At 46.6% G+C, this 13,547-nt stretch overlaps 3 protein-coding genes across 3 annotated transcripts; 1 reads left to right on the top strand and 2 right to left on the bottom strand.

The window, feature by feature from the left end:
• Positions 1–5,683: 5,683 nt before the first annotated feature.
• On the bottom strand, positions 5,684–6,544 carry BO88DRAFT_400637 (uncharacterized protein). Its single transcript, XM_025705631.1, has 2 exons — positions 5,849–6,544; positions 5,684–5,730 (listed from the first exon to the last, which is right to left on the bottom strand). The coding sequence occupies exon 1, from the start codon at positions 6,407–6,409 to the stop codon at positions 6,107–6,109; it is 303 nt and encodes a 100-aa protein (XP_025568772.1). The 5' UTR covers positions 6,410–6,544; the 3' UTR covers positions 5,684–5,730; positions 5,849–6,106.
• A 632-nt stretch (positions 6,545–7,176) lies between these two features.
• On the bottom strand, positions 7,177–7,504 carry BO88DRAFT_400636 (uncharacterized protein). The gene has a single exon (XM_025705630.1). It carries the CDS (start codon positions 7,361–7,363, stop codon positions 7,196–7,198), a length of 168 nt encoding a protein of 55 aa, XP_025568771.1. The 5' UTR covers positions 7,364–7,504; the 3' UTR covers positions 7,177–7,195.
• A 1,093-nt stretch (positions 7,505–8,597) lies between these two features.
• BO88DRAFT_400635 (grainyhead-like protein) lies at positions 8,598–11,023 on the top strand. Its single transcript, XM_025705629.1, has 3 exons — positions 8,598–8,898; positions 9,020–9,541; positions 9,602–11,023. The coding sequence occupies exons 1-3, from the start codon at positions 8,870–8,872 to the stop codon at positions 10,911–10,913; spliced, it is 1,863 nt and encodes a 620-aa protein (XP_025568770.1). The 5' UTR covers positions 8,598–8,869; the 3' UTR covers positions 10,914–11,023.
• Positions 11,024–13,547: the final 2,524 nt, after the last annotated feature.

Here is a 13,547-nt window from a genome sequence, read left to right as displayed (position 1 = left end):
CTATCTATCTACTACTACTTACTCCCTCTCTATAGTTATTGTAGATAGAACTGACTAGGTATACTAACTATAGCAACTCACCCTCTGTTTAAGTTACATTGTACTTCCCGGTAATTCGGTAAGCCTGTATGTATTGTAGGGACCAGTATTAATAGTATACTATGTATGCAAGTGTTCTTCTCAAGGACAAAGGAGAATAAAAGATAGAAAAATGATCGATTGGGCACTGATTAAATTGATCGATTGGGCATCAAATCAAGCATGGCCAGCGCGACCGTTCGAACATTCCACATTGATTCCACGCAAGGGGAAAATCATCATCGCAGCAGCAGTAGTGGTCAAGATTTGTAAAAGCAGAAGAAAGGCTGGGTTGGGTTGCTTACTTACTTACTTTTTGTCCTTACGGATCAATAAAGCCAAGTAAAACGGACTAGTCCTGTCACTATCTACGCCACAATGGGATTATTTATCAGAAAAATCGGTTGCGATAATTTTAAAGGAGCGCGTGGTGGTACAGTACATTAATAGAGTTACCAGGTTAGTTGCTAAGTAGTGGTCTCTCCTCTATCTGCAAATCTATCTATATTCCGAGTAAGAGTAGTTACATGGTGAAAAGGCTATTACCCGAAACGGGATCAATAACATCTACAGTCACATGTAATGTATGTATTGCTACCTGACCGGAGATTTTGTTTCATGGAACCACCCAAGTTATCAATGAACCATGGAACAATAGTTCCCTTGGGGGGATGGAGATGGAATTCAATTGAATTTCCTACCTATGATGGTATGGTGTGTATTTCCTTTTTTGGTTGGGGGTTCATCTTCTGGTTCTTCTTCTTTTTCTTCCTCTGCTCTATGTATAGCAGTGTATGTAGCCACTAGGTTATGGAATACTGCTCGCGTACTTACGGAGTGTAAGTACGTATTGTATAGCGAGTATAATCATAATTATAGAACTATGGAATGATTTGATCTGCTCAGTAAGTGAGCGATAGGGCCTCTCCTTACCCATAGACTGACTAACTATCATGTAAGTCACCAAGTAAGTAAGCAGTAGATCTCCCCAACTCGTCTACCTACTTACTTACATAAAGTATCTGTCTGCCTGTCACTCACCCACTGATCTACGAAGTAAGTATCTAGATGATCACGCACATACCGGTCGCCAAGCGCACGCCATACTTTACTTAATCATCATGGAGGCAAATAACTAGTTAAAGGGTAAAAAGAAAATACCTATAAGTCGGTACTTTTTAAGCATATCCCGAATCCCGAATCTACATAAATAGTAAGTACCACTTAGTTTACCCGCATTCAGTAAAATGTCTCACCTGCTTACTCTTTGCACCATCTCAGCACGGGCACAAGTAGTGGTTTAACACTACGCCAGTTACAAAAGTAATCAATTAGATAGTAAAAGAATGATCTCTGATCCCATCCTTCAACACGTAATGATAAAGTCATCGCGTCGCATCGATCGATCGAATCAATCACTCATTCAATCTAATTCCCAAATGACAACCAGTAGATCGATCCCGCTTCCGTTCGAACCGACAGACAGACAGACAGACAGACAGACAGACAGACAGACAGACAGACAGACAGACAGACAGACAGACGGGAAGAAAAGGAAAGAAAGAAGTAAAGTTCCACTACTAAGTCAAGTTAAGTATATTTGCCACCCTCGCTCTAAAACATCCCTGCATCTCACCCCCTCCCCCTCCCCTTCCTCTTCCTCCCCCTCCATCATTTCTCTTCTCTGCCGTCCGACACGGCAGAGAGCGGGAGTGCGTGACCTCTTCTGATTCGATCGGAACCATGGATCACACAGCCTCACACGCCTTATCATGAACTTCATAGGATATGAATTAACAGAGCGAAAAAGTGGCAGCGCACTGCCATAGTAGTAGTAGTAGAACTTAGTGGCTTACTTCATTGTTCATCTAGTGGGCTGATGACTTTTTTTTACTCTCCGCGGGGATGGTAATGGTGGTTAGTTAATTTGGATGATTGACATTTGACTGGGGAATCCATGTCATGCATGATGGCGCTTGTTTCCCATTGCTTGCTTGTTCGCCTCATCTGGGCTTTTGTGGCTTCAATTGCCGGAGATGGTAATGCCGGGTGAGTTTCATAAAAAGTAATGAATGTATTGGTGTTTTGGATGTTGTTGGTTGAGTTTTTTTACGTATTTCGTCCTACTGGGCTTTGCTTTCTTTCTTTCTGAGTTTAACAAAAGTACCCTACCTAGTAGTCGACTTGGCTGTGTTCTGTGAGTTATCTCATTTATTACTTATTGTGGTTACATTCAACTGCTGAAGTTTATTCTTCGTCCGTCTTAATATACAGAGTAGTTAGTAATTGGTCATGGCTGACATCGTAATCCCGCTCTACTACAATGAAATCCAAACACTAATTTGAATAACATAACCATCTCTGTAAACAGCGTAAAGCATTTACCAGCCTCTATACATCGTCAGTACATAATATCATACAACTACTTACTATACCACCGACCTACCCCAATACTAGTAGTACTCACCAGCGATAAACCCGAACCCGAGAGAAGAGGAGACAATCCACCTACCTCAACGCCACCGACCCCATTCTTTCTCTCCATCATCCCAGACAACATTATACACTAGTAGTTAGTAGGTAAAAGTAGATACTTTAGTAAGTCTAGTACTCCATCCATGATGATCCAACATATCCACAAGCATTGGACCATACTAACCCTCTCAATCCTTGAATGATGCAAGCCATCATTTTCCTCAATCAACCAGTAATAATCCCCCTTTCCCCCTCCGGAGAATATATGCAATTATTCCCTTAAGTAAGTAACCTAAGAAATCTTGACTTGGCGGGTTGCGAACGAACCACTTACACCCACCCACAACTTCGCATCCACATTTCCCTTCATATGGCCCGTGTCCGTCGGATTATCCATCCGTGCCGTTTTTTTATTTATTTATTCCCCTGTTGTTTCTTAATTGGGCTGGGCTGAGCTGAGCGGGTAAGGTAGGTTGTTCCAGATTCCGGATTTTGAATCCACTGGATGAGAGGGATGGATGGATTGATCTTGGGAGTTTTGGTGGTTGTGGTTTCTTGGTTCGTGGTATGTTTCTACTACTACTTCGGCAGTTGTGGGAAGATTGCCCGGGTTGGGTTGTGTAACTTAGTACTGTGTTCTCCCGTGTGTGGAGGACTGCACTACTAACCATTTATTCTCCCTTTCTTTGTTGATTTCTCTTTTATCAATTGGTATTCAATTCAATTCTCTCGGAATATCACCCACGAATAATGAACAATCGTAGCAATTCTTCAGTCATTTCGGCAAGGTATGCTGCTATCTGTCATGTATGTATAAACTTTCTTTCCCATCTTCTTCATTTCGTCCAGGTCTCATATGCAATGAATATACCGAATGCGGGCATGATTCTCTCTTTGTTATGTACTACTATGGGGTGTTGTAGTTAGTAGATAGTAGTTGATGTAAGCAAGCATGTATGTTGTCATACAGCATGACATGACTTATTTGACTGAAGGATTGTTAGCCGCGCAAGAAGCTTCCGCGAATAAGATTGCTTCGTCGAGTAGTACTACATAGTTGGACTGTGTGGTTAGGAGCTTAGAGACGGGTTGTAGGTGTGTGTGTGTGTGTGTGCCTTGCTGCTTGCAGTTCTTCATGTTCTGCTTGTTTTTCCTTTGGTGCTTTGTGGGAAGGAATATGAGGTTATTATGTGATTTTGGTTGTTATTGTTGTGGTCTTTGATTCGGTTATTCGTGTGTTTATCATACCATTACTAGTATGGCAAGTTATACTACGATACTAAACAAATGCCATTAACATCACTAGTGGTCCTCTCTAACAGAAGATCGCTTCAAGCACAAATTTAAACCTGTTTCTCTAAACGACATGACAGAATCTCCTGACAGTCACTATCCAATGAGTTTAGCATCATGGCGGTGACAGACAGATAAGCGACAACATGACAGGGGGAGAATGGGCCCCGCGATAAGGGAAGGACGGAGTCCAAAACATACTAAAGCAGCCACAATATACACCTCATTGAAGATCTCTGGATCACGACTGGTCTAAAATAAACGGATTAATTAGTACTTACTACTACTTGTCATCTCATGCGTGCTGTCTACACCGACTGAGTCAGTGGCAGGATTGACTTAGTTTTATCATCGGACAGAGGATGCATCGCATCGCGTCGCATTGCATCTGCGGGATTGACTCTTGAGTCATTGTTGATAACATAGTAGCATAACATCATCTCATCTAGTACTGTTGTGCGTTGTGCTGTGCTATGCTAATCGCGTCTAGACCGATCCCGTCCATGACGTTAATCAAAAGTAGTACTACTACTTAGTTACCCCATATCTCAAAGCAGAAATGCGGCAATGCGCGATGCGCAATGCACCTGCGCATGCTGGTGGGGAAAGCCGAAAAAAGTAGAGCTCAAAAGGGATTTGGCTAGTGACTGTGTAAGCAGCGCAGCAATAAGAAAGAAAAAAAAGAAAAGAGGAACTCCTGAATGTTATGATGTAATCTGGGGACTGGCCGTCTTCGTGAAACCACCAGCGATTGGTGCATATGTGGCGGGTCTATCTTCCTCCCCTTGACTCGGAGCAGTCGTCCAACGAATCAGAGCGAGCGTTGCCATGAATTCTATCGCACGACACTCTGTCTAAACCGAACCTATCATTTCCACTCCAGGTAACCAGGGTACTATACCCGTAGCAATCGTCAGCTCTGAAATTCCTCCAGATGGCAGGCATGAACTGTCAGCGCCCCCTCCTCCTCTCTCCCCCCAGTACCCCTGAGACAAATGACGTAACTTGTTGCTTCTTGTCTTCGAAAGAGGAAACAGATTTCTATGTTTTGGTGGTTTCGTCTGACCATGGTCGGCATGTAGATTAGGAGACCACTGCGTTCATGGACGAGCTCCGTTTGGTCGGTGCCTTAGTAGCGTTTCTGCCTTCTAGCTCTCTTCAGGTGTCTTCCAATTAGTATTGGCTGAGTATCGTGTGTAAGGAGGGTGCTAGCCCAGCTGACTAAGGTTAATTACGGGAGTGTCACTCTCGCATTCCCCAGGCCAACGACACGGCTGTTTAGGTAATAAGGTTCTGAGGAACTCCGTCCGATGTGACCCGGGGACCGACATCCCATGTTTCTGATTGGCGGGACATCATCCCAAGCAATCGGCGCCGGTCTAGCCCTACATCCCTTTACATTTCTCATACCACCCCTGTACACAGTATGATACAGTATCAGCCGTCGAGGCTCGACAAAAAGTGTAGAGTCCGATGGCTCTGGTCGGTGAGAAGAATGATATTCTCTGAGACGTAAATCTACCAAATTGTTAGTTTTATTTGCTCATGTTGACCTGCAGCGTCAAGCAGTGTGAAACCAAACCTTGTGCGTCTGTGCTTGGCGCAGGTTTGTGTCATGATTGTCCATATCCATGGTTGGCGGGTGCTTCATGGTTCGATCCTCCCCAGTAAGACCCCGTGCACGACAGAATAAGCTCCCGGCCCAGCTTTCGACTCCATTTCGACTCCATAACTGTCGCTAAGGAAGTCGGGATGTTTCACTTCCAAGCATGCATTGATAGATATTTACCCACCTCGGTCCTTTTTCTCCATGTATATGCATCCTCCACTGTCCAAGGCCAGCCAGTCAGTCAGTCAGCCCGGAACCCAGCTGCCCGCAATTATGTGTGTGATCCATCTCATCTGCCCTCTCATCCCTTTCCTATTTTGACTTTCCATGTCCCATGTCGGTATGGGATAAGGTGAGACCAATCGCAGACCGTATGAACTGATTTCAGTAAAGATGCGTTGTCAGAATAGATAGATAGGCCGTGGGAGGAGCGCTACTACCCTACCCAGGACGCGGACACCGTCAATCATATAATGACACTGGTGCCCATGTGATAACGCTTGCAGATCAATAGGCTGAATTGGTCTGGCCGAATGCCTACTTCGGCAATAGTCCGCTTTTTTTTCTTTTCTCTTAAATTAAATGTCAATTTGGTGGCTCCACTCAATGTGGACGAATTGGGGAGGAAGGTGGAAAAACCAAAAGATGCTTCTAGATACCTCTTTCTTCCAGACCCGCGACCGGATACTCGCGAGGCTGGGAAGTGAGCGGGCATAGTAACAGGAGCAGCAAAGCAGCAGCAGCAGCAGCTCCCTCGCGTATGTACAGGAAAGAGGGGAAGGAGATGCCCTTTCCTCCAAAACCGGAATTAGTGTTGTTGTGAGCTGTTGATGCTGCTGCTGTTGTTGTTGTCCTCCGCTGCCAGCCTCGGGAATGTTCCATCTCTTTCCCTTTTCCTTTTCTTTCCATGACGAGAAGGGGTGTTTGTCGGCAAAGTGTATTAGCAAGTGCCATAATTGTTGAGGTGAATATTCGGTACGCTGTGCAGAATAACCGCGGTTCACAGCCGCACCATAGATACTGAAAGAGGATATAGGTATCTAAGTAACCTAACTGTGTAGGGAGAGAAGGCATGTACTTTTACACGCACGTCCAACTCAAAAGCACCACTACTGCCACATCTGTATGGATGCCTGAGTTACCATTGGCTTGGGGATGGGTTTACAGATTTGTGGCTGATTGTTGACTGCTAAGGTACCGCCCATGGAGTGTCCCAGGCATTGTGTAGGGCTGGCCATAGCCGACGGTGCATGGCAAGTTAATGACTTTTTTCTGCATTATCATGGGGCTGTCAGTGCACTGCTCTTACTGTGTTCTGTTTCTTGGGAGGATGACGTAGGACCCGAGTTTAGTAAATGTGCCTGTTCATTGGAAAATCGGAAATCGGCTCGAACCCACTTCATTGGCGTCTTGGCCCCGGTTCCATTGTATGGACTGACGCCGTATCGTGGTCGCTTCGGTGTTAGTGATTGATGCAGGTGGTGGCGGCCTCTATACCTAGTGTGTATTATTGGTCTTGGGGCCTACTATACTCGCTAGAGTCCAGACTGCACTGGTTTCACAAGGCAGGATAACCGAGCAAAGGAGATATGATGATCCGAACGGTTGGAATGTCGAGGAACAGGTTATTATGATTGTCGGGGATTTATTGAAATGTGGCAGAAATGGTTGGGAGCCCTATACTACCTTTGCTGGCTATCTAGCACTGCTTATAACAACTAGTAAGTAGTTCTGGTGTAGTTATTGTTGTGGTATAATACAGAAACCGTAAAGTACAGCTGTATATGCGAGTGGTAATATACAGATGTAATACGACGGGATATTACTATTTACCGGATCCACACCACCCCTCACACCCTCCCCACTGATCCTGGGTCTCTTCTGGTTGAGTCCGACCCAGAAAATCATCTCGGAGACTGACCCAGAGATTAATCTACTTTTCCCAAAAGTATATTTGTGAGAATTAAAAAAAAAAAAAATAGAAAATAGGGAGAAGAAAAAAAGAATTTAGGGAAAAAGGAAAGAAAAGTGGATTTAAATAGAGGAAAAGAATAGCAGGAACCGACAGAGAAAGAAAGAGAAAGCACCGAAAGGGACAGAAGAGTTTCTGGAAGGTTTCCTCCATACCTACCTCATTTGCGCTTTTTATCACTCAACCAACCGTTATTATTGCACGTCACCACGCCTCCCATGTGGTCCCTTTTTCTCTTCTTTTATTAATAACTATCACATTCTTTCCACAAATCCTCCGATCCCAGAAAAGAACAGAAAAAAGAAATCTCTTGCTTGAATCTTTTCGGATTGCTTTGCTCCAGTTGAGAGGTACTCGGCTTCATCCTCTCAGCGTCCATATCCACCCTACATCCGCACTATTATTGGGGGCTTGTCTTACCGTCTAGTTCCAGCAGACTCCCCCAACATTCATCATCACCTTCCTCTTTTCCACACTCTCTCCTCCCCTCCTTTGGGCCCTCAAGTACTACTTCCCCTTCCTCTTTCTTTTTCTTTTTCTTTTACCCATTTATCGCCTCCCCGCTATTCCTGTACATTTTTATACGGCATACGTATCTTCTTTCTCGCCTGTCGCTTCCTCTCCTCTCCTCTTCTTCTTCTTCTTTTCTCTCTCTCCTCTTTCCTCTTCTCTCTTCCTCTCTCCCTTTGCAGTCGTCCTCATTCTCCCACCGCCGCCTCTCATATGATCTCCGAGTAAGGGGCGCATCCGCTATAAACCCAATACCTGCCAAAACCCGTTCTCGTCTTCGAATACCACTCGGACCTCTTCCCCAAATTATTCCCACCCCCTCCTCTCTTTGTCTCCGCTCCTCGCGATCCTCGATATCATCTTGAAGCCGCCCACTTTGTGGTCGCAATCCCTGCGATCGCTACCATTCCCCCCCGTTAGACCGTGATTGGGATGTGACACTTGAGCCGTTTCCGCCGCAGTTCAGAAATACCTGCTTTTTTTTTTTTTTTTTCACACTCCTAAAACGGATCGGGAAACGTATACATACATACAACCACCGCCCTTTCCTCCCCTCTCCGAATAACTTCGAGGCCCGGATCGAATAGCGCTTGGCGATCCGAATGCCACCTTCATCCTCTAACGCCGCCTTGTTTTCTCCTGGATTTCACGTCTCTCCATAAATCATCAAGCGCCGTCGAAAACCACAACGGAATAAGTAATTCACTACCTCCGACCGTGTCGATGATGTTCCGCAACAGGTACGTCGCTATACTGAATACCGATGCTGCGTTTTGCCGACGAGTCGCCCGCCATTCTCATGCTGACCGGACTACCACCCTTGCAGAAAGAATTCTCAGAAGCCAGACGACGAGCTCATCCAGAGATTCCAAAAAACCTTCTCAGACGTTGTTCCCCCAGTCACTCACCGCAATGCCACGCGCTTCGGTCAGATGCCCATTGGACCTATCACCCCAGCTAGGTAAATATGCCATTTTTCATTTACAGTATCTGCCTTTTTTTCAAACTCTCATCCTTGGTTTAACTATTTTGGAGCTTGAAGAAATCTTTGGGCGAAAGCTAACATGATATTCCTGCGCCAGACTGAGTATGAACAACGATATGAAGCTCAATGATCCTACACCCCGCGCCACGGAAGATATGCGTTTTGCAGCGCCTTTTGTCGACCCGAACGCTGTCTCTTATGTAAACCCACTACAGCCACATGGCTACTATACTCCCAACTCAGGTGGTCTGGGTGCAGTATACCACAGCCAAGCAGGAGATTTGCATACCCCTGGCATGGGTCTGAGCATGATTACTCCGCTCTCTCTCCCGCAGCAGATCTCCGCGGCGACCATCAACCCCGGTACTGCAGCTTTGGGCCTCGATCACTTCGACCAGCAGTACATTCCGCCACACTTCCATAACCCCCAACCGTTTGCTCAGCAGCCAGCATTTGCGCCCGGTGCTTTCGTTCAGAGTGATGCAGGTTACGATGCCATGGACGAATCTGTTGAAGAACTTTCTCTAAATGATGTGGATATGCAGGGTAATGCGTCTTCTCACTACGTTACATCAACAATCCAGGATGATCAAGCGAGCATCCACAACCCAGGTGAAACGTGAGCGCTCCACCCTTTTCATAATGTTTGTTCGATCGCTAACCGTGCTGGACGGTCCAGGTTTCGCTATCATGTCACTTTGCGCGCTCCCACAGCCATGATCAACCATCAAGCCGAGATCCCAGTCACATATCTCAATAAAGGCCAGGCATACTCAGTATCCGTGATTGATTCTACTCCGCCGCCCATGACCACGCAACCGATCAAATATCGTACCTTCATCCGTGTGTCGTTCCAGGAAGATGAGCAGAGGGCAAAGCCAGCTGCTTGTTGGCAATTATGGAAGGAAGGTCGGGGTTCCAATGAAGCGCATCAACGAGGCGGAAAGCTCCAAGCAGTGGAATATGTCGATCCCATACAAGGCGGCATTGAAGACACGAAGAACCGGCAAATCCAGCTCGAGAGCTCATCGTTCGATGGTTTCTGCGTCACCTGGACACTCAACCCGTCAACCGGAGTTTCGGAATGCTCGATTCCGGTTCGATTCAACTTTCTGTCGACGGACTTTAGCCATTCCAAGGGTGTAAAGGGTATTCCGGTCAGATTGTGCGCAAAGACCGAGATGGTCACTCCTGACGATACGAGCTCAACTTCGGGCAAAGAATCGGAGGTGTGCTACTGCAAGGTCAAGCTTTTCCGCGACCATGGTGCTGAGCGGAAGCTGTCCAACGACGTCGCTCATGTCAAGAAGACCATCGAGAAACTTCGACAACAGATTGCTCAAGCCGAGATGGGCGCCGGTAACTACGGGAAGCGCAAGCGTAGCAATGGCTCCATTGCTCTCAAGGGTGCCGATCCACGCCCGGCCAAAATCACCAAGCACAAACGGACATGGTCTATGGGCTCGCAGGACGGCCCTGGCAAGATGTCTTTGGAGGACGATCTCCATGCGAAGCTCGCGTTGATGCAAGACATGTTCACGTCAACGCGACCGGTAAGCATTCTGGGATTGCGGGGTGAGGAGCAAGACGACCCGGACTTGTTCCCTGTCATGCTCCCCGAGTCGCGGGAATTCCTCAAACGGGAGAACAGCCGTGGATCCCGCTTCAGTATTGATGGCGCATCCCTGCATGCCGTTTCGCCCACCAGCAGTAGCATCTCAATAAACTCGCCATGCCACCCGACCAACCTCCAGTCGAACATGTTCTATGACTCGGCGTACCATGGATCCCTGAGCACGTCTCGAGAGAACTCGCGCCCGTGCTCTGAAGTCCTGGGCGACAAGGTCACACTAAAGCATCCCGTCAAAGTACCGAAAGTGGCTTCGACTGACGGTAGCGCGCCCATGGGATTCATAGAGGCGGTAGACATTGACCCAACTTACCGACCCCCCACGGAGCGTCCAGTAAAGCCAAGTAAGTTAAGCTTGTAACCCTTAAAAAGTTGCGCGAACTGACCCAGTCCTAGTCGCGTGCTTCTACGTACGATTCCCACGCAACGATCAGCGTTCGGATGACTATTACCGGGCCGTCTATCTGACTGAACGGACGGTTCGCGATCTAATGGAGAAGATCTCCATGAAGCAGCGCATCGACCCTCAGCGCATTGTACGAGTCCTCCACGTCAAGCAAAACGGCCTAAAAATAATGGTGGATGATGATGTCGTTCGCGAGCTCCCAGACGGCCAAGACATGGTTGTCGAGATTTCCGAGGCGTCATCATTTGAGACCGCAGCAGCTACGGGATCGGGAAACATCAGTCCAGCCGTCGAGGTCAAATTGAGCTACTAATCCTGCCGCTCGGCAAATCACGACGCTCTTTTCGTCCTTCGTCACTCGTAAACTTCACTTCGTCTGACTTCTTTGTCTCAACCCTCAACAGGGGGCTTTCTTTCTTTCGGTTCGGAATTCAGTCTTTTCAGTCTTTTCGGCGCCTGGTGCGTGGCATGAGGTACGCTTGTTCGCATACATTACTCAAGCGCATGCCTCATATTCGGAGTTTGGGATTGCTTGCATCAATCTACGGGGCGTTCGTTGGATAGGGAATAATACACGAGTTCCCGAGCAATGATACCCTGTCGCCATATACGTGCTTTGTTTGTTGTCTTTTTCTTTGTGTGTTATATCATTGACGATATCCTAAATTTTTCCTTGTCGGCAATGTCGTCTGGGTTTGGGCATACACGGCCCCGGCAATGGTTCGATTTCTCTTGATGACATTATTTGGTTTGTAATTTCGAGGATCTGGTTGAGGTACGAGGAATACGATAGATACCCTGTCCATTCTTGTCGGAATTACTTCACTGCTGCTGTTGCGTTTCTTTATTTTCTTTTCACACCGGCATACTGAGATGGTTTCACTATCTCTTCCCTCTTGGATGGCCTGGGTGTTTCCGTTATCGGATGGGCTATGTACTGGCTCCTCCTGTTATGATCCAAGCTTCAGCGTCTACGCAGCACAGAATGATGTCTTGACTTGTTTCGTGTACGCTGTGATGGGTCCCGCGTGGCAGACCTGCCTATACTTCGGACCCATGAAGATGAACGGGTTTGAAGCTGCTATTCATGTTACATCAAAAGCACTAGGTTGGATATACGACAGACCCGTGCAATAGAGAGGTTATAATATCTGGAACAGATTTCCATTGTATCTCCGTAAGATATCCGAGCATAGTCCGAGACTCGCCACCCATCTCCAAGAATAGTATAGTACACAGTAACTGAAGATCACCACATGGAACCATGTCACAAAGGTAGGGAGGGACGAGAACTGAATCTCCGAGGACGAGAGACTCGAAAGAGAGAGTAAAGCACAGACCCCGAACGTAGTTCCATTGGCGAGGAAAATGGATCCCAGCCAACAATTACATCATAACCGACGCTGGGCTTGACAGTTACGTAGATAGACTACTTTTACTGTGGATATGGGATCAGAATAAAATGAACAATAAGGAAGGTGACCCATGGGATCTTCTGTGGGCCACCAGTCTACAAAGTAGTAAGGTAGCCGACAGGCCGCGCTAAAAGGTCACTGGTAGTAAGTAGGGCCCTCTTTTCCTCCTCCGGCAACGCTCGGCGCACACCCACGGAAAAACACACCACATAATATTACTGGCGGATGTCAGATCCGCCCCCACTGACTCTCGAATGGCTCCGGAATCATCTTTACCGTTTCGGTTTGAATTGATTTGATTTTTTTTTTTTTTTTTCTTTTCATTTTAAAGTGGGGTGTGGCTTTTTTTTTTCTTCTTCTTCTTTTCTCAGTAAAATGGATGGTAACTATGGTCCCTGCTACTACTAGCTCTTAGCTACATCGTCATTATTCTCGCTATGTTCCACTAAAATCTCCTCCTCATCCTCATTCCCATGGTATCTATATTCGTTGGGGTTAGTTTGTGTGCGTGTGTATCTGCCGAGCATCTACCCGTCCCTTTTTTCTTCCTTTCTTTTTTTTTTCCTCCGAAGCGTGCCTTATACCCTTTTCGGGCAGGGTGTTCTTTGTTTCGTTGAGAGGAAAGAGAGGGGGGTGGTCAGTCACCTGTCGCACATGCTTACCTTTTGCGGCCCTCCCTCCTCCACAACCCCCCCTTGCTACTACGTATGCTATTGCCTTATGCGGAGATGAGTTCCCGATCGGGTATATGGTTGGGTTTTAGGAACTACTCCGTTCATTTCATCTACTCCGTACATACTCCAGTTTTATGGTACCCATCTATGCCATTGTTTGAGTGTAGATTTGGAGATCGAGTTCGAGGTGAAGTAATAGGAGATGGTTTTGCTGGAGGTGTTTTGGTAAGGTGTATGTATGTATGTATTGATTGGGGTATTTCTGTATGAATTGTAAGGATGGATGTATGTACGTAAGTATGTATGTATTGATCGGAGTACATGGATTTGTTTGCTGCATAGATAGATAACTAACTATCTAACTAACTACTTGACTAGCTGGCTTGTGGCTGTCGTGTATATGTAGTATAAGACTGGGCTGGCGCCATGGCGCTGCGGGTGGTGCCTCTGGTGGCTGGCCCCGTCGAGGTGCATAAGTACATACTAGTTAGTTTATGGGA

The sequence above is a fragment of the Aspergillus vadensis genome, assembly GCF_003184925.1.
Source record: "Aspergillus vadensis CBS 113365 unplaced genomic scaffold BO88scaffold_1, whole genome shotgun sequence".
Classification (NCBI taxonomy): Eukaryota; Fungi; Ascomycota; class Eurotiomycetes; order Eurotiales; family Aspergillaceae; genus Aspergillus; species Aspergillus vadensis.
Note: the sequence above shows the minus strand (reverse complement) of the source record. Positions and strands in the feature narration are given on the sequence as shown.